The 27,614-nt window shown below is 35.5% G+C and overlaps 2 protein-coding genes across 5 annotated transcripts; one reads left to right on the top strand and one right to left on the bottom strand.

Moving 5' to 3' along the window:
* Positions 1-56: 56 nt before the first annotated feature.
* On the top strand, positions 57-20,686 carry LOC105215479 (protein-lysine N-methyltransferase EEF2KMT). 4 transcript variants are annotated; one of them, XM_054230879.1, is made up of 4 exons: positions 57-174; positions 19,048-19,163; positions 19,226-20,027; positions 20,094-20,686. In XM_054230879.1, the coding sequence occupies exons 2-4, from the start codon at positions 19,080-19,082 to the stop codon at positions 20,204-20,206; spliced, it is 999 nt and encodes a 332-aa protein (XP_054086854.1). In that variant the 5' UTR covers positions 57-174; positions 19,048-19,079; the 3' UTR covers positions 20,207-20,686. The 4 variants fall into 4 exon arrangements, with proteins under 4 accessions (XP_054086854.1, XP_054086853.1, XP_054086855.1 ...); XM_054230878.1 differs by having other exon boundaries at positions 64-174; positions 19,045-19,163; XM_054230880.1 differs by lacking the exon at positions 19,048-19,163 and having other exon boundaries at positions 66-174.
* Positions 20,218-25,482, bottom strand: LOC105215478 (uncharacterized). Its single transcript, XM_011189415.3, has 3 exons — positions 25,145-25,482; positions 24,781-25,038; positions 20,218-21,492 (listed from the first exon to the last, which is right to left on the bottom strand). Exons 1-3 carry the CDS (start codon positions 25,215-25,217, stop codon positions 20,366-20,368), a joined length of 1,458 nt encoding a protein of 485 aa, XP_011187717.1. The 5' UTR covers positions 25,218-25,482; the 3' UTR covers positions 20,218-20,365.
* Between the last annotated feature and the right edge of the window lie 2,132 nt (positions 25,483-27,614).

The raw sequence follows: 27,614 nt of genomic DNA, 5'->3' as shown, positions 1-27,614 counted from the left end.
GCTCGAAGGCATTGCGTGAATATAAAAGCGGTATATGAAGGAGTTATTGTTAGATACAAACGAAAAGTGACCAAAACAGACAACGAAATTAGACAAAATAAAAAAAACAATTTAAGTATATATGTGCGTGTTCTAAGCTACTCTGTAGTACAAAAAATGAGGTCAAAAAGAGAGGTCAGTATAAGTGAGTAAAAAACTCTCTCGTCGGACGAAAAGCTCTCATTCCACTTTTTATGGTGTATAAATGAAGCCCTACAGGATAAGAGATCTACTTTTCATACAATCTAAGCACTATCGCAGGGATAGTAATACAAAATGAATAATAAATGTATGAGTAAGAGCAATTCGAGCTACATATTTTGAGACAAGGAGGTGATGAGGTTTCCGATCCTCTAAAATTATTTCAATCAATCAAGAAGCTATATTTTTACAGCTGATATTTCTAAAACGCCTTCATATCAGAACATTACTCTAATATTTATATGATATCTTCTCTCGAGGTTAACTCATATTAGAAATATTTACGCATTTTTCTTAGCCAGTATATTAAACCTTTACCCACCGGTAGATAAACACGTACTAAACTGCCTTGGGTGCTGCGGATGACTATATAAGGTCAGAACATTAATCAACAAACAAACAGCATATGTCTTTCAACAAGAGTTAAGTCAGATGTTGAACAATCTTGTAATACAATTTTTAATCCCATTGAAGTGTGACATTCTTCAGAGAAATGTAATAACTCCGATAGTAGAACGTTAATACTGGCCGTGGAGTCGATGACAATACGCTCTATGTTAGTAAAGGAGTGTCTGACAACGTTATCAGAAGCTTCGAACTACTTTGCAATCCTACTTGTGTGGGTAATTCGAGAGAGCTCGCCAAACGCTGGCAAACCGCCAGTACATGTGCAGTAGCGAGGTCTTTCCGACCCGAGTTGGATCGAAAACGGTTTTTTCAACTTCTGTAGCCAAATAAAGCTCACATCTCATTGTCCAATAGGCACACATACGGTAAGATTAGAGATCAAGTCAGACGCTAGTTACCAAAGCTGTTTGGAGTAAGACGAAGAGGAATCCTCCAAGCAGTTCCTCATTCAATGTTCAGCATTTGCCCGGTTTAGTTTAAAATACCTTGATATGTACATCTTCGACGTACCCAGTTATCGACATTAACCGACTTCAGAACTTTATAATAGAGTGCAAGCGCTTGGTCGATTCATAAGGGTCTTAGTGATAGGTCAGGTGTATCCGGGTGTAACAAAGGACAGTCAAATCAATCTAAGTGAGACTTTCTGCAGTTGCGGAGATCTACCCCTTGACCTAATCTGACCTAACCTATCCTTATCAGGCAGAGTACGGAGTTATTAGCCTGACCACATCCCTAATTGTAATTTAAAAAAAGTTTTAATATGAGACACTGTCTTTAAACAATTTATCGTCCCCAAATAATAGTACTAATTAGAAGCCTTAATCGACCTCTGTTCAAAAGACCGGGGCACTTGTCTAGAAGTGCGGTGCGATCTCAAGAAGTTGCTGCTTCTTTAGGAGCTTCCTCACAATTATAGCTAATTGAATTATTGAAGGATTTCGATATGGTATTTACACGAATGGGCCAAGGAAGAGGGAGGTTATTGAAATGTGTACCGAAACCAAAACAACCAAAAATAGTCTTAGACAAATAGAAGAGATGATTTCACAAACACGTGATCGAATAAGCCAGTGCAGTGCATATTATTTACTCGTGCTTTATGCTTAATAATACATATTGTGCCCGAATCTTTAATCAACTGCAACAAATCTCATAACGAACTACAATTAACCAGCAAACTTAATTGGCAACCTTTCACCGCAACACATTTGTATGGTTGTACGTGTAATACAATATTATTAACGCAATCTGAAAATATTGAAACAAACAAATTCACAAGCATCAAAACTTTCGTAATCGCTCACGCTGAGTAAGCTTGTAAAAAAAGCTTTACAAATTCACCGGCGAATTGCGCTTGCAACCTCAGGTATTGAACTTCATAGACTGATTAATCTGAATAGTAGCCAAGTAGACGAGTAGCCGAGAGTGTGTGAAAGCATTCTAAATTGTAAATGGAAGTATGTAAATGGCGTTCACTTCAACTTGATGACCGTAAAATGTGGCTTGCGGCGCACATTCAACTCGGCATTCACTCAAACATTTAGGTAGCCGGCTAACCGCGTTGGCAGCAACAAGCTGGCTAGCGCATTTGCACTCAATTTATTTAGATTTGCTTGTCAAATGGCAGACTTAATTGTTCTGACTCCTAATTGCATGCGAAAAGTGATTAATGAGTTGGCCGTTCAATTAGTGTAAAGCATAGTAAAATTTATAGGTTTTCTGTCGAGTTTTCTTTTCTCGGCTCAAAATGGTGTGCTCTTTAGCACACTCTTTCGCTTTTGGGCTAATGAATTACTTCAGCTTTGATGAAGTTGTAATTTTGACCTTTCTCCAACACAGAATGCATAATCATTGTTTGCTTAAGTTTGTGAGTGCCCGGAATAAAAGTAAAAATATTGTATGAAGAACCTATAATATATTTTAAATTATTTTCCACGAACTGCAGCGCTTTTTAGCTCATGACATTTGAGTCAAAATAATTTGTTGCGCTAGTTAGTGTCGATAATTGATTTTGGTGGTTTACGCTAATTATTGTAATAGAGTGGTTTATTTGTATAACCAGAAGCAATGTCATTAAATCTGTGGCATTCTTTTTGAAAATATTAAGTCGAATTAAGTTGATTTGTACAATTTAAGATATTTTCCTTGAGACTCGATATGACATTTTATCTCAAATAATACCTGATAAACAGTAGATTGAATTTAGGGTAAAATTGAGTTAAAGTGTGTATCCCAATAGTTGGTGGAAACCAAAATATCAATCTAAGCTAATTGAACTAAAGCAACTTTTCTCTAATGACATAGAAATAATAAATTAGATCAAATGAATTTTAAACACAATTTTATGGTTTCTTATTGAAGACATAAATATTTCTGAAAGATTTTGAAATCATTTCGATTTGGATATTTAAAAGTTCCGATTATGTTTAATGTAGTAATAAACACTCTCCTCGTTATTCGCTATACTCGATAATGCACTTATTCGGTATTTGCTTTAATTTCGTTCAGATATGTTGAAAATAAAATGTATTAAGACTTGAACAAAGTAATAGGGGAAAACGTATTAAGGGAGTCATCCCATGTGACGGTCTGTTTTTTAGTGATTTTTTAGAACTTTTTAGAAACAAAAAAATAGCTACGTTTTTATCTTTAAGTTTAAATGCATGGAAAGCACTACAATAAATTGATGATACCAACAACTGGACTTTTGGTAGAAATTTGGAAAAAATTGCGAATTTTGGGTGTTTTTTAGTTTTCTGTTATAAATAAAGTTTTTGGTTAATAATAGAGCGTTCTATGCGTTTACATGTGCCGAGTTTACTGAACAAATTTCAAGTCATTCGGTAAAGCCATTTTTGAGATACGATGGAGGAAAGTTTGAGAAAAACGTGTTCAAAGTTTCCAGCTGCTAATTGAGCGCTACGTACAGCTCCTTTTTCCTTTCTAACGACTTCGAATTTCACATTAGAAAACACTTTATCATAAAAAAATTTTGCTTTGAGCCAATCACATAGGATGACCCCCTAAAAACTTTTATGCTCTATAGTTATGGTCAGTGTAGATGTCCTGCATATCTTTCATTACGTCACTACTCACAAAAGAAAACGTTGTTAATTTAAAAAGAAGAAACTACTATATAACAGCTATCTATATAATACTATATTGTAGTTATCTCTAAAAGCTGGACCAAATCTGTAATTTTTGTTTGGGTACAGAAATTTATTTGGAATTGATATTTTATTAATTTAAATTATTTGGAAAATCTCGCATGAAACTATAATTACCAATAAATAAGTCCATAAGTTACATAAATATTATTTTCTGCATGATTCTACAGTCATATCGCTTTCTTATCTTTTGAACTTCGCTTTAAATTGTTTGTTCGTTTCGCCGCACTCAAAGTTTAAAGGGTTACATGGATTTTGTCGGGTATTTTCAATATTTTTTTTTTTTATGTAAAAAATTATTTATTTCACTCAAACATTTTTCTGTCTTCTAGACACATATGTATTTAAAGAATAATTTCTGAATTAAAAAAAAAAATTAAAACTCCTCTATTGTGACGTCATTTCCGGTGACCCCTCGGAAAAAAGGTGCTTCCGCGTTGTTAGCATAACTCCTGACAGGATCATCCCAAATGAAAAAACAACAAGTAAGGAAGGGCTAAGTTCGGGTGTAACCGAACATTTTATACTCTCGCAATTTATTTATTTAACTTTATTTATATTATATAATACACAATTTATCCCACATATTCGTCATATATATTGTATAAAGTCCATTGAAAGTTGGAAACCCTAATATTAGTTTAGAAGCTCCGAGGTCCTAATGTTCGATATATGGGGCCTTGAAAACCTGTGGTCCGATTTCGGCGATTTTTAGAATGGGCTGCCACACTATTAACATAGTATTTATGCAAAGTTCTGCACCGATATCCTCACTAGTGCATACTTTATATATTGTAAAGTAAACGATTCAGATCGTCTTAAAATTCTGGTATATAAGAAGTAGGCGTGGTTGTGAAGCGATTTGGCCTATTTTCACAACATATCATTGGGATGTAAGGAAACTATTACAAACCAAGTTTCATTGAAATCGGTTGAGTAGTTCCTGAGATATGGTTTTTGACTCATAAGTGGGCGACGCCACGCCCATTTTCCATTTTGTAAAAAAATCTGAGTGCAGCTTTCATCTGCCATTTCTTATGTGAAATTTAGTGCTTCCGACGTTTTTCGTTAGTGAGTTAACCCACTTTTAGTAATTTTCAACCTAACTTTTGTATGGGACGTGTGCGTGGTTATGATTCTTTCATTTTTGGACTTTATTAGGAAGTGGCTAAAAAAACGACTGCACAAAGTTTGGTTTATATAGCTCTATTGGTTTGCGAGATATGTACAAAAAACTTAGGAGGGGGCGGGGCCACGCCCACTTCCCCAAAAAAATTACATCCAAATATGCCCCTTCTTAGTGCGATCCTTCATACCAAATTTTATTTCCATAGCTTTATTTATGGCTTAGTTATGGCACTTTATGTGTTTTCGGTTGTCGCCATTTTGTGGGCGTGGCAGTGGTCCGATTTTGCTCATTTTCGAAAGCAACCTTCCAACCATATGGTGCCAAGAAATAAGTGTGCCAAGTTTCATCAAGATATCTTAATTTTTACTCAAGTTACAGCTTGCACAGACGGACGGACGGACAGACAGACATTCGGATTTGAACTCCACTCTTCACCCTGATCACTTTGGTATATATAACCCTATATCTAACTCGTTTAGTTTTGGGTGTTACAAACAACCGTTATGTGAATAAAACTATAATACTCTCTTTAGCAACTTTTGTTGCGAGAGTATAAAAATAAGTGTTTTAGGTTAGACCATAATCTAGTGCTTGAACGAAGGAAAGACAAAAAAAAGTAAAAATTTTGGCAGACATTTTTCAAAACAAATAAGAATTTCGGTCGAATTTGCTTGACAAAAAAAAACATCCTTCGTCCAAACACGAGTAAATTATATCTCGTACACCTGGTAGAAAATTTCATCAAGATCGATTGAGTAGTTTTTCGAACCCATAAAACCCATTTAACCCCTTAAGTAAATTGTAAGCGGTTTAATTGATGTGAATGGTCTATATTCTGACTATTTATCTGGATCGATAAATGATCTTAAACGAACAATTTATTAACGATAAAGTCTCTTAGAGTGCGTTCATAAACTAGAAGATAACATAGAAAGTTACGTGGATGCAGATATATATATTTTATATAGGAAAGTGAGTTCTGAGCATTCTAACTAAGATTTTAAAGATTTTTTTATCAATTTGAAGTTAGTAATATAGCATTAAGATATTTAAATGATATGCTGAAATCAGAATATTTATATATTTTTAGACGTTTTGGGGGCAAAGTTTTTTGAAATCAAATATTTCATAAAAAAAATATTGAAAGGTTAGAATGTAAAGCTGATTTTAATATTATTTGTTTTTCCTGCCTATTAAAATTTTAAATATATTAATTTTAATTTTTATAAATAATATGTTATATCCATGAAACTTTATCATGAGGACAAACTGATACGATTTGTTCACTACAATATAACCGCCTGTAACTTCTGATACGTTCAGACCCAACTGCTGTAGCATATGTAGCCTAAAATGTATTTCCGCAAGCATTCATCATTTAAATTATATTTTTTATATTAATAACTCGGATAGAACAAAGAGAAGGCAGCATGTTGACTGCTGCCAAAACAATGAAGGCACAAAGCATTGCCCACAGCCAATTTAATAATGTTGCATTTACCGTTAGCACCTTATTTAGAAATGCTTGATCATGCCTTATTATTACTTCTTTCGAAATTCGGCATTCTTACACACCCAATTGTCGATTGTTACTTATGCTTATATTTTTGGTTGTTTTTACGTGTGTGGGCGCTATTTTGCACATTTAAATTAAGTGAAATAACGGTTTCACTTTTTTACACATAATTATTTTTAGTAAAAAAATTGTCCAATAATTCGATATTCATTCGTCAATTTGTAGGTAGCATTATGAGCGCGTGTTATACATGTAAATATGTATATATAAGTAATTAAATACAATTGTAAGAAAACTTCATTGCACTGACGTCATGACGACAGAATTAAAGAAACTGAAGTTGTAGGTGTATTCTTGACGTGTGCTAATTCATGAAGGTATTCACAACAACAATTTATATATAAGAACATTAATTTTGCGTGATTTTTACTTTGTATGCATTTATCCTCAAATACTTAGCCGTAATAGGAACGAGGCATTATTCATCTCGCCGCAGGTATATCCATAATATATGGTACAGTAGGCTCCGGTTAATTGCTATACAAAGCAACGACTACATATTAAAGCTCATTCTCAATATAAACTGTTATATCAGTAGCTGATATTTATAGATCAGAAACTAGACCTTTATTTATAAGCAATTGAACATATATTCCTATGGTCTATAACCCTCCATTTGGAGCCAGACTAGATCCCAATGGACATTAAATAGTTGGTTGGAAAGATTGGCCATTGGTCAAATGTACGGTTTTATGGTCTCTGAAAGAATGTCTTGTTTTAGAATGAAAGATTCAAAACTTAGAGAGATCAAGGGTTCTATATATTTCATAAAAAAGTAATACAAGTAATTTAGAATATTCAGTGCTGCCTCTTTACATATAAGATCACAATATAAATATCAATTTTAATAGTCCGAAAATTCTGTTATCAAGATTCCGTATTTCATAAAAAAAGAATACAAGTAATTTAGAATATTCAGTGCTGCCTCTTTACATATAAGATCACAATATAAATATCAATTTTAATAGTCCGAAAATTCCGTAAAATTTTTGCGAACTCTATTATGTCACTATTTAAAAAATCACTGTCAATGGACTGAGCAAATTTTAATTTCTAATATTCTTAGAAAACCCTTTGTATATTTAAGAAGTTCAAATAATATCAAATATTATCTTGAAAAATACATAGCTAACACCACATGCATGATCTATAGTTCAATCAAGCAAGTAACACTGTGGAACCAACCTACGTAGCAAAATACGTGCTCAATCGCTTAAGATCTGCTGCGTAAGGCAAAAATCTGTATTACTCAGCAACTGAAATGAAGCTATGCATATAAATTACCACACAAATATGATGTTCAGACAAAAGTGAAGAAGTAAATGAAGTTGTTGTTATAAACTGTCCCTTGTCTGTCTTTTGATGCGGCGCGTATACGACTATATAATTGTTTATCATTCCAACTACTAATTATAAAGTGGTTGTACTCATAAGTGATATTCGAAATCTCGTTGACTTTTGGTACTCGAATGTGCTTCACATGAAGTGTGTGGAATCGATAAGCGAAAATGCACTTTCAATTGCTTTATTTATTATACTTTATTGCTTTCAATTGTGCTATAAGTTGATGCAGTAAGTATATTTATAACTATTTTATTTGTTTGTTCTTGTTTAATAATTATTTTGGAATACTTGTATACATTTTGCAAGAATCTAGTTTCCGTAGAGGATAGAATCTATAACACGCCTACACAAGTGGATTCCACTAGTTTCAAATTATTTCCTCTATCGATTTGAAATTCTCAAGCTAATTTTGGTGTTTGATCTCTTGAAGTTACTTGACGAATTGAATTGTTATCAATACAACAAAATTTCAATTTCAAATTCGGAAACTTTTGTCAGTTTTCTCATTAGTCTTCGATAGTATAAAAATCTAGTAGAGATTGACCTTTGACGTATATTTATTTTTTCATTTAAGTATTTTTTCTAGAAAGATTTATGCTGAAATTGTGGGACCAGGAGAAAGGTCGCTTAAACATATTCACAACCATACTAAATTAGCCCAGTAGTTCTCGAATTTCAAGGTTTTTTATATTTTTCGAACATCCAACTTCGACCTCTTTTGGTATCTGTTCGAAAAATGTTATATACCACTAGGATAATAGGAACAGATAGTTTCTATCCATGTTTTTTGATTTTTTTAATAACTGCATCCTGCGATTATAATAATACTTTTCAATAAGTCTATTTTCGAAATTAGAAGGCAAATATTTTGATTTTTCAATCGACCGATTAATTGGCTTGGTATAAACATTTCAGCATCGGCATCGGTCATATTTGATCGATTATTATTCGATTCTTTTAACTTAAAAAAAAAAATAAATTAAATATTTTTGCATTAATTTGAAGGTTTTATTTAGTATGATCACATTTATATCATATGTACAACTTATATGTACAATGTCACTCTTATAGAAACCCCCTATGAGAAAAACACTGGGACAATCGGTATATAAATGTTTCTCTTGAGGCCAATTTTTCACAAGCAACATCATTCGCCATAGGCAGAAACAGGTAATAATCATTTGGTCTTGTGCTTGACAATAACGTGGATAGAAAAGAACCTCCTTAAATAAGCTCCCAAAGTTTCTACCGAGTCTCTATAAACATATACCCTGATGGAACACAATTCTTCAGAATGCAATTGCTTCAGACTGCCCATTGTAGACAGTACAGGTTCGAATGAAGTTGGTCGTGGAGGGTAGCTCAAAATAAATTATTATCAGATCCACCAAACACATAGCTAAACCTTCCAGATAGTCCATCATTGCTTAACCACCGTTTGCTCGCGTCTCACCGCATTTACACTACGACCGTTTTCCATACTAAATCACTTTTCATCAACAGTAACCATCCACTTAAGAATCGCAAATGGAAATTCGTTCGATGAATTTTTGCGTATACGCGTGTGACAGTCATACTTCGAGCTTCGAATTCTTAATTAATAAGTTCTTATATAAATTATACTCTAGCTATTATATTACTGAGCATATACCTAATATGTCATACAAACAAAAGACTTAAGACACGAACCCGAACACATAAAAAATATATTAGTGGCGACCAAGTGTACATAGAAACTACTCTAAAATAGCTAAGCATTATGCAATTTCTATACTCACAACTCATGTGAAAGAACTCACCGACTAAAGTCGCGACAACTGTCATTATCTAACAACTCTTTCGTTAATTAACATAAATGAAAGGGATTCTATCTTCCCAAAACCAAAATGCTAATCAATTACACGGCAGAACTGTTACTAATAGGCTTAAACGTGTTGCTGCCAATTATTCGTTGCAAATATTGCCTCCAAATCATGCTTTGCCTCGAGTTCTCACTGCTGATGACTTTCACAAATGCTCGGTACGCTAAGTTAGTCGCTCTTGGTGCAGTTATGGTTTGAAGGTCCTCTCTTAATTGTGTAACATTTGTAGCGGCTGCTATGTCACAAAAGCTTTCAACTGTCGCTGTCCGTCATTGCCGCCACACTTCAGTGTCTTTGCAAATTATGCACTTCGTCCATTTCAGCGAATCCAGCATTTGTTACACTTGTGTGCCAACAACAAGTGCAATGTTTGTTGCATTTTCCTATTCCTGCATTAAAACAGTTCTTTGTCATATAAACACCACTTTTGAGCAATTTGCTGCTTCAGTGTGCACAGCAAGAAGTGTGGTGAATTTAACTCTTTGTGAAATTCCGCACCACTTTGGCATTTCTTAAAGGTGAGTGACATAAGTCGCTACATTTCCCAGAGTTCGCTGGAGGTTGACTGTTTAAAAAAATTGGTAGAGAGGATCACACTAGGGAGGGCAGGTTGGCTTAAAAACTATATGTATATTTGGCGTAATTACCGCCTCCGCGATTATAGCCGAATCCACCACAGCGAGCGATTCAAATCTTCTTCTTGCTTTCTGGTGCCAACTGGAAAAATCAAGTGAAGCCAGGTCACTTTCCACTTGGTCTTTTTATTCGCTGACCTATGTCTATGTCGTCGAATAACAGATATAGCTCAGCGTTCCATCGTCTGCGGAATTCGCCGTTGCCAATGTTCACAGGACCATACATCTTCCGCAAAACCTTTCTCTCGAGAACTCCTAGTGTCGCCTCATCGAATAGTGTCATCGTTCACGCTTCTGCACCATAAAATAGGACGGGAATGATGAGCGACTTATAGAGTTTGATTTTGGTTCGTCGAGTGGGAGCTTTACTTTTCAATTGCCTACTCAGTCCAAAGTAGCACCTGTTGGCAAGAATGATTCTGCGCTAGATTTCGAGGCTGACATTGTTGGTGTTGTTGATGCTGGTTCCCAGGTATACGAAATCATCTACGATCTGTATCAGAATAAACGGCACCGTTGGCGACATCCCTCTTAAAAAATACCCTGGCCGTGAATGATGAGTATATGGTAACGACATTGAAACCAAAGTCCAATCGCCCCAATGGAAGAACACAGGAGAGCCAAGGCCAAAACAAACACTGTGAAAAAAGAGAGAGGGCTCAAGGTCATAATGAAAATGGACATCAGAAATGATTCGAGTATTAGACAAAACGCTGGCATAATATATATGTATTGTTGGTTTTTTTGCTGAGTGGACAGTCCTTAGCTAAATATTACTTCCATTCCCGTTTCAAAAACACGACTCTATGGGAACGGTGTTCATCAACTCTTCCGCCATTCTCTCGCAAACAAACATAGAAAACTGAAATTCGCTAGATAAGTCAAATTTTCAGAAGAAGTTTAATTCACTGTAGTCAATTTAAAGTAACTAGTTACAACTCTTCATGGATCCATGCTTCGAATATATTCTTAAAACCAAATATCTACTCTTAAAATCAATTATATAGAGGCATACCTGAGCTTATCTCCTGGTTTGCGGTAAAGGTTCGATAAATATACTTAAATGATGATTAAATGATGTTGAGATTCTAAACTAAATCCGTAAGGATGACATATAAGAACAATTTTTATGACAGATATACACATGACGTTTTCATATAACCTGCCAACGGTTAATCCAATATAAAATAAAAAAACCGTTTCTTTTTTTATTCAAGTGAAAACTAAGATCAGAATGTCATATCCCGTTACCTATTGTACTTCCTCGGATAGCCGTCAAGCGTCTTGTAATTTTCAGATCTGGTCGTAGTTCTTTAAAGTGGTGTTATAAATAAAGCCAGTACTGAGCTCTCCCATACACCTCAAAGTTGAGGTGAGTCAGAACGAATTATCCAAAGCACCTTAGATGAAATAAGCCCAATAAGTTATTTCAAAGCATATTAAACTAAGTGTCTTTATGACTGAACTCAATCTGTAATCTATTATCAAGTAATATCAGCAGCTCTACGGAGTATAAGAAATATGTCATTGAAAGACATTTATATTAGCATTATTTATTATATTTTATATATGGCTAAAGAGGTAACTTTAGAGATTTACAATCATTTCACTAAGGCAAAATGCTTCAGTTTCTATTAAACAATAACAAAAATGTTCAAAAATAATTGCATATGAAACTTTTTCAACGGATTTCACTTCCATAAGAAAATAGTGCTAATGTATCTGTGTGTGTATATCCACCAATTCACTTGCTCTGCCACAAATCAAATCACATCAATTGCCAAATGGCCAGTCGACCCTTATCGGTTTGTTACCAGTTTTTGTCACTGATTTTTTCCCCCGAATACTCACTTTATTTGTAACGTCTGGCAGGCACTTTCACTTTTCATTTCAAGGAAAAACTAAAAGCATTTTCATAAATTTTCACTATTAGTGACATTATTTATTTCTCAACTCGCTTTTAGCCATTTTCGGCGTGCACTGTTTCCTTATTAGTAGGTTTGCTCATAAATATTAGACATATATATATACAATTAAATATGTATGAATGCATAGATATACATACATATGTATGTACGCGTCTGCTAACGTCCAAGTTGAATGACATCGGTTGCCCACTCATAAACACAACAGACACAACTAGGCGTGTTGCAATAAAAAATAAATAAGACACCACATGGGTGTTATATATACTATATACATATAAATATATTTTCAAATATATATATATATGTACAAGAGTGTTTGTAAGCATGTTATGGATTTGAAAAATGCCGCGACAAAAACGTGAGCAATTGAAACTGGTCTAAAATGTCGAAAATGGCATTGCCACAAGCATATTTGCGACGATTTTTTGCTTCACATTTGGTGCGCCACACTGTGGGTATAAACAGTTGCCCGAGTGACTTTTTCTAAGAGGGTACATCTTTTTATACAATTTATAATCTCTAACAATAAAAACATAATGCGCCCTCGTTAAAATCACAACTAATTACTAGTTTTCAAAAGCTCAGCGTTTCTCCCTTCGAAATAAGCCGATTTCCTTTGAATTCAACTATGGAGTTCTAGAAGGTGCTCACCAATAAATATGCTAAAACTCTTTATTTCGCTTGTTCTTAACTAGTAGTGCAGTAAGCTTTAAATAGGTCTTAAGTTCTCTCCATATTCTATAAACCCTAAAAGTTATGGAATAAGCAATATTACAAAAAAATAATGAGGCAACTTCGCCTAATCTAGTTTCGATTATCTTGTATACCTGTCACCTGTGAATCCAGAAACCGTCCTAATTTGTATTGGAAATTGCATAATCAGATTTTGATGATATATATACTATACTTCAAGTAATTTTTGAAAAAGCTTCCACTTTGACCCTGGTTCCGAAATTTGGCTCATATTTTCACTTAAAAATGGGAAAGTATCGTGCAATTCATATTGTGTTTATGATATAAAATATTATCGAATTACAGCCAATCCGCCTACAAATTCCAGATAGCAGACTATTAGAGAATGTATTGATCTTCGCAGAACTGAAACCTTTACAATGCAAATACCTTCGACAGAACGAAAAGGAGCTGCCTTTATGCCGCGATGTCTGAATTTGGTATCCCCACAAAACTAATACGGCTGTGTAAGCGGCTGTACAAAAACACTCCAGCTATGAAAGTGTTCGATGCAGTACCCGCCGGAGGTCCGTTGGAGCGACCAGGTGGAGAGCGACCTGGTTACACTTGGGATCTCCAACTGGCGCCGAACTGCGAAGGAGAGAGAGAAGTGGCGCACTATCGTCGATTCGGCTATAACCGGCTAAACGGTTGCAACGCCAATCACACACACATATAGTCTAACCATTGGAAGTGATTTGTATGCGCTCTTTCTCGAACAATCAAAACACAATTATGCAGCCAACAACACCCTTTATGTGGAACCATCACACAATGTAAGGCAACCAGGACAGGCCTCAATACAAAGCAATCTCTCGCTTAATAAAATATCAATTTGTATTCGTAAGCTGTTACATTCCACTTTCGTTTTCCTTTCTGGGTTTTCCAAACGCCTTTTCGGTCTCCTTTTAATTTGTATTATGGCGACTGTCGGCGCATGGGCAATAGTGCAACATTTTAGTTATAAATACAAGTATATGACCACGTGACGCCGTTTGGGCGTTGAGGTTATTGCACGCTCGATAAAGCTTAACCATATTTTTGGTATTATAGACAACGCACTGTCCCATTGCCTCCTTGGCTAGCTGACGGAAATAACTACGTACGAAGAAATATAAGTGAAATTTGTAAGGTTATATTACGAATTTGAAATAATGAATAAATTTTCACTTTTCACGCCCTCGATATGTAACAAGCAACAATGGGTGGTATTTTAAAAAGTCAAATAAGTGAATTCCAAATTTTTCTCCGTTTGAAAACGCATCGTTCTGGATATTTGTTATTCTGCTAGAGAGGGCCAAGCATAATGTGATGAAAACATTCTTTAGGAACAAGGTTTTTTAAACCCTAAATGGAAGGTATCAATTTTGAAGACGGTCGAGATCAATGGATAAAGAGGAAACCATAACCGATAACCACAAAATTTAGAAGGTCAAATAAACTTTTCGAAGCTTATGTTCAGATCTAATCATTAATTCAATCGATCAACTTTAAATGTAGCATTCCTTTTGAATAAGTGAATAACTATTCGTGGAACCATACTCTTCACGAACCTTATTCCTGGCGGAAATTTTATCGATCCAAAAATATTTGATTATCGTAAAGTTCGAATTTATCAAACCACAGAATGAGGAAATCAAAAGCATCGTTGTGAAACAGCAAAAACCAGTCAGCCAGACATCAATATTAAATCGAAACTCAATTTAAATCAGGGAAGCAATAGCCAAATTAAAGCGCGTCTATCCGACAACAAAAAAGCGGCAGAAGCAAAAACTAAGCCGCACGCAACTGGAAACCAGACTTTGACACCGACAAGCTTTCAGGCGGACATTTAATGCGGTGAACAAGCCGAATTTCGCCAAGGAAAATTACTCAATTTTCTCAAGTGGTTTTGATATGTTCGACCAGTAAATATGTAGAAATAATTGTCAGATAAATTGTGTGAGTGTGTCAGAGACGCCTGTAAGTAAGGACGTTAAAGTCTAATTTGGGAAACATATTTTTAGCTTTCTTCGGAGTGTCTTTTATATTATAAAAGTGAGCATCAGAGAGCGAATAAGTGCCATATTGGAAAGCGTTCCACAGAATGCAGTCTATTTCGAAGAATTTGTACAGATTTTTGATATTTTAGACTCTTTAATTACCAGTATGGTTTAGAAAAGAAACTATATATCGAAATGTTGAAAACTTGTATCCAGAGTCAATATTGTTTGTACGGAAATTGAAAACATAATCCTGAACCATTTTGAATCTTTCCTTCGCAATGATATCAATAAACCTCATGGGATGCCAAGATGGACTGAAGTATTTGAGGAAGAAAGTACGGTCCACCGTCATCAAGGTGTTGGAAACTAGACCATTTTTCTTTTACCTAATCTACCGAAAAATATAAAACACTATTTGCACCACCCTGTACCACATTTTTGAAGAGGTTATGACACATGCATTTTACATATTTTATTATTATTTTTACACATTTTCCTAGATTTATCGTTTACATGCCAATGGAAAAATCAGCGAACCCGCAGCAACTTTGCGCATGTGCACTGCACACTTTCCATTTTAATTGAATTTGTTGAGGCGGCAAGAAACGACGGCGCTAGACAGCCTGTTGCCCCAGTGCAGTTATGGTTTTATTATTAAATTTGCTGAAATTGTTTACCGCGTTTTTTGCTGACTGTATGCCATCCGGCGTCTTTGACGCGCCGCAGGTGTGCTTGTAATATTCATAATGAAATTCGTTTACTAGGAGCTGTTGATGCTGCGAGTAGTAGTGGAAAGTTAAAGGAAGTTTTTCGTTGCAGCAAACGCGTTTTGAACTTTTGCATATAACGGTTATTACACTTTGGTGTTTACCTATTGACCTAGCTGTATTCGGAAATTGAAAGTTTTTTATGAGGATGTTTGTTTTTACATATTGATTTTGAAAGCAACTAATATGCAGTGATGAACTTCAAACATTTAAATGGCCTCTATATATTGGGTTAAAGAAATTTCCTTAATGCTATAAAAGCCAACTAATTGTTCCTGACATCTACACAAACTAATAAAATTGTATTTTTTAGGTTTCATATGCCGATAACATTACAACTTCTTCTAGTCTAGTACCAAATGTTATTCAAATGGATTTCGAAAAACAGAAGGATTCCCAACGTCCTTGACAAGATGAAAGATAATTCGTTCACAACCTGTCCGGTGGGACCGAAAAAATTTCCAAGTACTCAATGTAGAACTCTCGGTAAGTAAAAATTTGCTCGTTGATGGCAGAAATTAAAAAGTCATGTGTAACCTGAATTTAGTTGGTCTTGCGATAGCATACCTTTTAGACATGATCGCGGTCTTATTGGGATATATTCGTTTTAGTTTACGAAATAGCGAAAACACTCATCAGAATTATGTAAAGTACTCCTTTGACTCAACCACTCGGTTCGAGATAGCTTTAATTTTCTACATCCTTGAGTCGTTAAATATTTTTGGTCTCTAGCCTTCTAGATGCTAGTCTTAAGACAATATAGGATCTTCGAGCTTAATGAACCAAAGGTATAATTTTAATTTCCAATCAGGATAATCTGGTTAACCGGAAATTGTTGGAGATTATTAATATTATTGACAATTTAAAAACTTATTGTGGAGTCGGTCTTAAATAGTACTCGATAGTTGTTGTTAGTCTGGTATTAACTTCCTTTCTGGAACTGCAATAGTTCGTTAATAAAGAACTTTATTCTTCCCCCAACTACTTCATAGAACTTATATTCCATATTTAGACAACTGATCAACGTCTTTACTGACTGTTTTCGAATACAGTTTACCAAATTTGTTTACAAAAATAAAATTAATTAATTTACTGGGCATCTATGACAACGCCACTCTAATTATATTTAAGCTGTAAACAATTAGGCGACCATAAAAATCAATTAAACGCTTACAAATAGAGATGGGTGTACATACATACATACATATGTATGTATTTATGTATATATAGAATGACCCAAAAACCCAATTCTACAGGGAACTCTTAAGCTAGAAAACAAAAACTAAAAAACTATGATTGCTCAAAACAAAACTCAATCGATTTGTATTTCTTTAGGGGACAAGTAGAAAATTACGAAGCTTGTGTTGCCTTTTTACATGTATATATGTATGTACATACATACAACTATCATATTGGTAAAGAGCAACATCATTTGGTTGTTGATTTTCTAAACGCCGGAGGAGTTGGAGAGTCTTTTTATTTAACAATACACACACAGCCGAAGCTCATAGAGATAATGGTGGCATGTGTTTAGCTAGAGATAAAGAATACTCTGGTGATATGTTTTGTTTTAAACCAAAGTTATAACAAATATAATTAAAATCTCTAAAGAGCCATGCACGAGTATAATCGAATGCAACCAACGTCCACCAGATCAAATTGCTTTCCTGCAATACCTTCAATATATTAATCTTTTTGGCTTTAGTACAAACGGATGCTATGTAGAAGTCCGTGGAGCCACTATATAAGACAACCCCATCCATATTTCTTCAGGCCCATATTATCGATCTTCTTTGCCTCCTAGCAAAATATTGGAGATAAGATATGGGCGGTCAGACTGGAACAGTATGTCAAGAGACATTCAATGACATTTACAGTAAAGTTATTTACGTCTTCCAGTGATCCCATCCGGTAATTGTCGTCGTTGGAATTGAGGAGCTCAAGGTACCTTGACTAATTGACTAATACATAACTACGTAATGGTTATTATAGTAGATTAAAATCCTGATATATCCAACATATATATATCCACTTGACTACTGCACCGTTCTCACTTAATAACTCTCCACGTAAGAACCAATCCCCTGTTGTTGTTGTTGTAACGATTATCTATCCCTGCCGGAACGGAAAGCATAACTCTAGTTGTCGTCGAGGTCATCTAACGGTAGGCCCAGGAAAGATGCTGTTTCGACGGGGTTGGACATGCAAAAAGTGGTTGGTGTCATGCGGGGACTCAGTGCATGCAGGACATGTATTTCGTATGTCGGAGTTCAGTCTGTATAAGTATGAGTTTAACTTGCTACAATCCAGATCGAAGTTGCGCAAGGGTCACTCTGGTTCAACGTGTCAAATCGAGCTCTTCGTCTGCTAAAGGTGGTGGTTTGGTTCCAAGGACGCCATTCACTGAAGGTGTTAATAGCTCCATTGTGAATGGCGTTTAGAGCGTGTCTAAAACTGTCTACGTCCGCAGTCTGGTCGGTGTATTGTTCAAGTTCGTCGACGTATAACAAGAGTGATCTTTTAATGCACCTGGGGGCGGTTCTGCATCCAGTAAGTGACTACATGGGTGATTTCTACGAAAATACCCTAGTAGAAACTGCTCGGTAAGCAGTTCATTATGCTCCTTAATAGGCAGCATAATGGCCTCATTTTGCAAATGTGCTTCTGGTGTCACCAAGAGGCATCCTGTAGCTGTCCGGAGTGCGGTGTTTTGACATGTCAGCATCTACTTGGCCAGCAACGTTTCTTTGTCCTTTCGCCAAGTGCTACCGGCTAGTGACTTGAGGATTTTGTGCAGCTCTGTACTTTAATGATTATCGCGGTGGAGTGTGGAGTGAAAGATCTTAATATTCACGACGATGGCACACCAATCCCCTCAAAGTAGCCCGTTCCCCGTATCTTCCTTTATATTATTTCCACTAAGAATAACACAATATCAACAACAAGGGTTGCACAGTTTTAAATATTCTATTTTAAACTTTCATCGATTTTACGTAATAAATATTGAAAACCATTCATATTATATATTTTTTATTTAAAAATTTATTTTTTAATAAAATGATCAGTTAAAAATAAATTTCACCGAACATCACAATTTTCGGTCCTATTCATATTTTTCCCTATAAAGATGCAACACTGTTCGCCACACGTGTTGATAACATACCTGTCGTCTGTCTAACAGCTGTTTATTGTTTATTAGCAAATCGTAAGAATTGTTTATTTCTTGGCAAAGTTGTTCCAATTTATAATAATTATTATCTTTATGTAGTAGATTTAAAGTTATTGAAAATAAATTACTATAAAATGAAAGAAAGAAGCGAAAAGTACACCGAAGCACTGAAATATCAGTTCCTGTGTTGCTATCCATTGCACTGCATTGACTGGGATGTAGGTATTGATGGTTGAAGTATATTAAAATTCAACACATAAATATAAATTCTATTCTACAGGCCTTACCAAAAGAACTGACATGGGAACAGCAGAAGGAACTTGTAGAAAACACGGCGTTACACCCACTCAATAAGAAATATCCCACCAAAATAAGTTATCAACTAAATTTCCTCAAGCGCTTGTTGCAACAACTGGAAAAACATTGTGAGGAAGTGCACGATATTGTGTATGAGAGCTACTGTGCGGTGCAACAACGTGTAGCTAAAGACACAACGGAAAAATATGCTTACAAACACTATGTGCAGCCGTCCCTGGACGTCAGCTTTACACTGCGCGAATCCAAGAGTTTTGTGGCTGAGGGCACAACTGGCTTGTGCAGCTGGCAGGCTTCCATTGCATTAGCCGACTATCTGGTGCAAAATGCTGAAATAGTTAGTGGAAAATGTGTACTAGAATTGGGTGCTGGCACTGGCTTATGTGGCATGATTGCGCTGCAGTGTTGTGGTGTGAGGCACATGTTGTTGACCGATGGCAGTCGTGAATGTATAGAGCTTATGAAAGAGAATGTGCTGCGAAATTTCAGCGAAGCCAGCGAAATTAGTGATGGTGAATATGGCATCAAAGGAAAGTTTTTGAATTTGTGTGAATTGGAATGGGGTGCTATCGATGAAATGAAATTGCCAAATGGGTTTTCGACGGACGTGATATTGGCTGCGGACGTAGTATACGATGACACGGTATTTGATGCTTTAACACACGCTATAGACAATGTTTTTAAAATGAAGCAAGACAGATGTGAAATGTTACTCGCTGCAACAGTGCGTAACGAACACACGCTAAACAAATTTTTGAATTTGCTTTGTAAGTATTAACTGTTTATTATTTTCTCTGCTGCAATTATTATAAATAACGCTATATAAATTACAGCTACTTTGGATTTCCAGTATGCTGAGAAGGACTTGATACCATTAGACAAGTGTAACTTCTATTGGGATCGCACAACACTTGTAAAGATATTCCATATCACACGTAAAAGCTAATAACTTAGTGGTAGACTAAAAAAGTAGAAGCATTTATTAAAAAAAAAACTTTATTTAAATGATAAACTTAATTAAGTATAAATACACAAATTCATTTTCTAAAATAATTATTTAAATTTATAAATTATACAAATGTACATATCTATATGCTTGTCTCGCTCAATAATGAGCATGCGCACTAATAGTCGGGATCGAGCCATCGTGCAGACACGTCACATCCAGCTGCTCAATCTCGTGCTGTTTGAATATTACGCCCAGCAAATCGTACTGTATTTCGAAGAGTGTCATGCAATAGGTACGCGGCACTTTTACACCCACCACGAGTGCTACAAGTGCGGTGATTATAAGATACACAAAGCCCTGCGCCATAATCGTACTCGAGTCGGTTGAGTAGAAAAATGAGTTTTTCGAATTCGACACGAAATAGTAATACACCATACCGGTGCTAATCAATTTCGCCAAATATGACACGAAGAAAAGCAATTCGGTGTAGCGAAAATGTGAGACTTCCACAATGGAAATTTGCAAATTAGAAAATGATACACCAAAGAAGAATAATATGAACCATAACGGTATTTTCGTATCCACCGATGAGCATATAATCATGCTCAAAATCGTTAGAACTATAAGGCAAATCTCATTTGCCACAAATGTGACCTTCACACTGAAGAAGACCACACACAAAACACATAAAGCCGAACCGGCGAACACCACCCACAGCATTGCGTCGACATTGTCCACCGGTGTCAGGCGTATAGCCTGATTCATAACAAACCAGAAAATATAGTATACAAAGAGCGCATACTGTATCGCCTCGGTGAAGAGCACCACCAAGGTCACGTTCCATTGTTGATTCTTGGTGACATACAGAAACTTCACACGCTTTATGATGTCCTTACGCTTATCAAATATGCTGCCGTTCGAGTTGGCAATACGAAATTCATTATCCAAAATATTCTGGCAGTCGACAATACCAAAATAATCCATCACTTTCAAACCGATGAGTACGCCTAGAATCACAACAGAAATTGAAAAGTAAAGACCAGCAAAACCCACATAGAGTCCATCGGGTACTTCATTGGCCGTCGCATTGATTTTGTTGTCCGGCTTCGTGTAGCTGGTGCCAATAAGGCTGACAGCCGCGGCAGTGCCCAGTAGAAAGAAGCAAAACGCAAGTGCGAGCATTATGGAGCGACTGCGTTTATGTAGCGTAGTGTGTAGGAAGCTCAAGCCCGCTATGTAGTTCAAACTGTACGCGAAGTAGGAGATGAAAGCGCCTGCAGTGTCTGAAAAGAGATGCAAAAATAAATTCTTAGGTAGTTGGACTCATAAGCTATGTGAGTAAGCAATTAAATTGTATTTATTAGATTGAATTGGATTATAGTATTACATTAGTACCTGAATAGTAGCTCTGAATGTAATTAACACAAGTAGTTCGTGCTTTCAAATAACAGTCGGGTGTAGTTTATCGGAACGGACCCTAATTTATATCAGGACAAGGCTGTCAGCTTGACAGTTGACTACAACAACAACAACCACATTCTTCAATATAATCTAAGGATTTTTTCTATTGCAACAATAACAACAATAGCAATGCGTAAGGCGTCATATTCGAATAAGGATTGTTAAACTCAATCCCACAATAGATTGTCTACTTAAATGGGGTGTAGGATATTCATATGATTTCAAAAAATAATGTTACAACAACAGAAAATACCTTTATTCCATCTGTAGTCGCTAAACTTATTCTTATATGAACCGATTAATACTATTCGAATAGTTCTTCTGCTGCGACTTTTCGAATAATTGATCTGCTGCGAGTTTTTCAATAAATGATTATAGTTTGAAGTAGTTTGAATAAAAACAAGAAAATGAAGAAGTACTATTCGAATAGTCGACATCGAACTGTTAACCGGATAGTCGGAAATGAGCTGTTAATCGAATGGTCGAAGATTTACGACTATCCGGATACTGCAAACCGAATATTATTCGAATAATGCCCTATCCGGTTAATTTTGTTAGTCGATTAGTCGAATTCCAAGAGTTCTAGTACATACATATAACAAATAAATATTTTACGTTTTTTAAGTAATTTTTTGGGAAATCCAGACATTGTCAATATGCATCACCAAACAAACGATAAGATAGTTCAGCTGATATCAGTCTAAAAATCAGTTTTGAATTGGCTATGACTTAAATTAGCCAAACCCAATTGTTTTGGTTATAATATGGAGTATAAATTTATTGTTATGTATATGTATGTGTACTGAAATAAAAATTAATTATCGCTTTAATTTGTACTAAGGAAGCAAAAGAGTTGAAGTTCGAAACCAACTTAAGTATATAGTCGCCGCTTTTGTTGTGATAGCGTAAGAAAATCTTCTCCAAAGAATTTCTGAGAAATATTGTCGAATAAACAGTCAAAATCTGATAAAAACATGAGAACCCGTGAGATCGATAAGGTTATAGCTGACAGCAGAGCTATAGAACTTAGTATATGCATGAGAGCAGAAACATCTCTCGAGAAAGAAATGTTCTTCATATATCTATTCACTAGAAAGGGCAGACATCTTTCGAATACAGTTTAACCTTACAGTTATGTTTGAACCCCAGTTGAGTACATTGCCACTAAGGTTTTTTAAAGATCAAAGCTCTAAATAGGCGTGAAGTTGTATATAAAACGATCTTGGTTCTTGCCTTTAACATTTTGGGTAGTATAAGCTTTCTCTCAAAAAAGACGAATACAGTTGAGCTGAGTTGAGCAGTTTTCAACGTAATTATATTGATATGCGTTAATTTGGCCTATTTATTAACACTTATTTATAGTTTATAGATTTATATTTTCACTTAATGGTGATACAAAATATGTCTAAACATTATATATTTAAAAAATAATGATCTTATTTAGCATGCACTGTACGATCGAAAACCTATAAATTTTAATATCACCAATAAAATGTGTTCAATTTTTACATGGCGCATAAAAAGTGTCTATTAGGGCTCATGAATCATGGTCAACATTGACATTGAGAATATATTATATATGAACAGTGGCGGTAGTATTTAATGAACATCACCTAAATATACTACTTAAGAAACCGGATGGATAGAACTTTTGGTACACGAGTTTTAATAAGGGGTGTGTTTTTAAAACATGTGGTTTTCAAAAAGAAATAAAACGCATATAATTTAATGTTATGTCCAAGAATTTAGCCTTATTATAAGAACTATATTCGATTGGTCATTCTCTTCTCACTATCTTTGGGCGCTAATCACTTGACCAATCGAAGAGGGTTCGCCATTATGTTTTAAAAATTGTTTAGGGCAAGTGAGCGCCTCTGTTGGATCGAAAAAACTCCATTCGAGAAAACAAAGAAAATACCCTTTATATTGTTCAGTTGATATTGTAAAATATCTATCATAAAATATGTTTGTATTATTTTATTATTCTTTTACATTTGTTGTTAAATAGAAGCCATTTGCTTACACCGCCACTGTCAACTGAAATACTTTTGATGTGGTTTTTAGTCTATCACTAACAAACAATCGGTTTAGTGATAACAAAAATCCCCAAGTTGTCACAACTTCACTAATCGTACAGTGATCTACAACAGTTGCACAGACGTTTTAATTAGAACAAATCTTAAGCTTACTTAAAATAACGGTATTGATTTTCAAATTAAGCTTGATTGACTGAAAAATGCTGCGGTTTGAGCTCAAGATTCATAGAAATAGAAATTACGACAGTTTCGTCTCGTTACTTTTTTTGAAATGCCTTTGAGCGAAGATACATATGGTTCGTGACGTCATGAGCGAAAGAAAAGAAGGCTGTATTTACAATTACCATACAAGTTTGACAATCCATTTCCTTTGCAACATTGCATGTAGTAATTTGATCTCCATCTTTCTTGGTTCTAACTAAAAAATCAGCACATAATTGGTCATAAACTTTCAGTTTCATATAACTCTCATAAAAAATAAATTTGAGTCCTAAGCATTAATACAATTAGTCATTAGAAGAATAAAGTATAAAGGAATCCTAAGAAGGATTATTATTTTTTCCGATTAACTGTTACTTTTTATACTGTCCAAAGAATTGTTTCTACAGCCTTGAAGACTGCGCAGTTTTTATATTCTAACAATTGTGTCTTGTATTTTTAGAAGCTACTCTGTTTGTTATCATGTTTTTGGACTGTGATACGACGAAAGGCACAGCTGTGTTCTCTCATTCATGGATTAAGTCTATAATTTATTGACTTACTGTAGGTGCGAATGCACGGAAGACAAAAAGCAAATAAATGGCAAAGGAGTTACATATGTATATCAAAGCCAATTAAAGCCAACAGCGCCGATAACAGAAGGTTAACTGGCAAATGCCATTGTTGTAAATACCCGTTAATACTCATATAAAAAGTTTAATATGGCATATGTGTGTTTAGTTCGGTACTAAAAGTTTTAACTACTTCAATATTGATAGTACTTGAACTATAAACTATAACTTTGCTTCCAGATTAACCACACACACATACTCATAACATTGGCATATGAGTCATCAGTCGGCTCCAAACACTTACCCATGCCATTAGCAAAGTAGAAACAGCTTGCGAGCAAATTAAAAGCGCCCGCACACAACAGTATCGGGATATGCCAGAATATGATGCGACCCTTGAAGAATTTCACCAAAAACATAATGGACGCAATGATGAAGCCGCTGCATGCGCCAAATATCATTGGACCATACTCAATGAGTCCGGCATTGACATTGCGTTCGGCGATCAGTGAGCATATCGTATAGCCGAATATGAGGCCGCATGGCAGGAAGGTTAAACACACTAGAAAAATGTAAGTGAGACATTTTTTAATACTTATATCTTTATATATTTTCACTTTTTATAGTTTTTTCTCTTTTCTTTAAAGGAATTCACTATTGCAACATACCCACAAAGGTTGGTGCGAACAAGAAAAAATTGTTGACGAAATTCTCCCACAAATTTGCGATTTTATGCGCCATTTCGCACGCTCACTACGGCACAAGTTCGGATAAAGGGTCAGTAGCACAAGAGAAGAGAAAACAACTTATATAAACCGCACGGTAAGTTCAACGCAAAGCATAACGTTGCATAGCAGCACTGAATTATAGTTAGGAACCTTCTTTTGTCGAACCGTTACAAATACGCACGTCCTCGAACAATGATCACGTTACACAAGTGCCGTTTCAATGAATTGCCTCTCGCAGTGTGACGACCCGCACTGAGTTGCAAAACGCTCAGTATGGGCCTGGTCCGTGTTAACTCATTTTTTGCGTCTAACCTTTTGTTTTTGCCCTGATAAATTCTGATAAAGTCCGTTACCAATCGCGATAAGATAAGAACTCTTATTGAGCATGTGTGTGCTCGTGAAATAGTGGAATTTGGCTTACTCGCTTCGCCATCGAGCGACCAGCTGAGCATAGTCAAGTTAAATAACAAATTTTTGTTGATATGCTCCTCATGTTTTTCATTTTTTTTCGTTTATTTGTTTTGTGCTTCTTTATCATTTTGATTTCACAAAAATCTAATTAATTACTTATTATGTGTGGGCTGTAAGAATAAATCTCAATGTCAAGAAAATTAAATAAATTCAATGGCTTATAAATCATATTGTATGGGCATACAGTGTCTTCCACAAGTAATCGGGCAAGTTCTTCAACAGTTAATAGAGATAATAGTAGTTGCCAAATCAGTAAATCAGTAAATCATATAGTTTATATATACACAGCAAAGTCAAAGTAATTAGAAGCGAAGACTTATTATAGTCATTATTTGAATTTAACACTTCCATCACAATCTATGTAGCCGGAATTTATTTGTAGAATACCTTCTGTCACTAAAACAGCAATAAAATTCTGGATTTCGTCGTCATCAAAAGTGGGGTTTCTCTTCCGAGGCTCTGTTTGGCCTTTCATTGGGGAGGTTTTTTATGTGGTGAGTCCCAAACACTACGCACAATCGCAGAAGCGGGCTTCGCCTTCTCACTTTAGCTCGCCTTCAAACGGATGTATGTTGGCTAACCAAAGGATACTTGGTCTAAAACCGGAAGTCAAGAGCTGCTTGAGTCATATGCAAAAGAATCGTTCCTGGCCACTTCCAAGTGAATGGAAATCAGAAACTTTCCTCACTTGCGTAAACTTTTACATATGACCCCATCCCTGCTAGTAATACATATATGCGAATATACATCAGAAAACTAGTAACAGTTATATATTTGGAACAACTCTGAGCACACCCATCCCTACTACCTAAGGTAATTGTTAATCAGTTAATTTGTTTTCCCTCCAATCATCTATATATGTAGATATGGAACGAGCTTGATGTGACTGACTTGCTCAACAAGCAGACACACGTGAATGGAATAAGGGCCGCACACAACTGTATAAGAGAGTTAACAGGTCACTGTCTGATTGTTTGGCATGCCAGTAGACTGGGGATACCATACAATGACTGCTGTGGAAGCTGCTAAGAAGTAGAAGAGGAGAAGAATGTAGAGCTTCTTATTTGTGGATGCAAGGCTTCACACAGGAAAAAATACGCACTATAACGATTTCCTTGACTACCGTCGTTTCATCATAACCTAGGTACTTCCTTCCTCATATTCAACAACCGTTTTCTGTATCCGGTGATCGATATCCTGTTTAAGATAGTGACAGTTATAATTTCGTTTAAGGTTATATCCGTCATATCCATTTCCTTTCCTCTCCAACATAAAGTCATCTCCTGTCATCAAACAAAGTGCCGTCGTATTCGGGTCTTGGCTCCCACGTCACTGTTGACAGTCTTAACTTTTGTAAATAATTTCGTCTAGCTTAGAAGCAGTTTTAAACCAACAATAATGTCATTTCTGAAATACAACGCAGAATCAGTATTGCCGAAAAGCGATACTTTAGACTGAGTAGGCAACTTGAAAGCTAAAGTCCTTTCTCGACAGACAAAGACCAAACTCTAAAAGTCTGTTGATACTCAACAGAATACATTAAAATATACTTTACTAAATGGTTCATGGCTCGTCTCTAATTAGCTGCTCACGGCTGTACGCACATTAATAATTACGGAAATTCCTAACTGTATTCATTATTTTATTCGTTTAATTATCTACGTAACAATGGTGTTGCTCAGTAATCACCCCACCTCAGTAAGGAATATTTTTGTTTACCATTACGCATACAAACACTCAACAACAAATATATACATAAACTATTTATATACAATTTTGTTTTATCTGATCGCATTCTGCACTTGCAAAAGCTTTATAGGTCAATGAATCAAAAGTCAATGAGTATATAGGCGCCACTTCTTGTTGGAAAGGAAATTCCAAAAATATTCTGAGTCACTCACCCTCTGTTATAAACAGCAATTAAGGACTGATGTGAATT

This window comes from Zeugodacus cucurbitae, chromosome 5 (assembly GCF_028554725.1).
Source record: "Zeugodacus cucurbitae isolate PBARC_wt_2022May chromosome 5, idZeuCucr1.2, whole genome shotgun sequence".
Lineage (NCBI taxonomy): Eukaryota > Metazoa > Arthropoda > Insecta > Diptera > Tephritidae > Zeugodacus > Zeugodacus cucurbitae.
The sequence above is the reverse complement of the archived record's forward strand: the minus strand, read 5'-3'. Positions and strand labels throughout refer to the sequence as shown.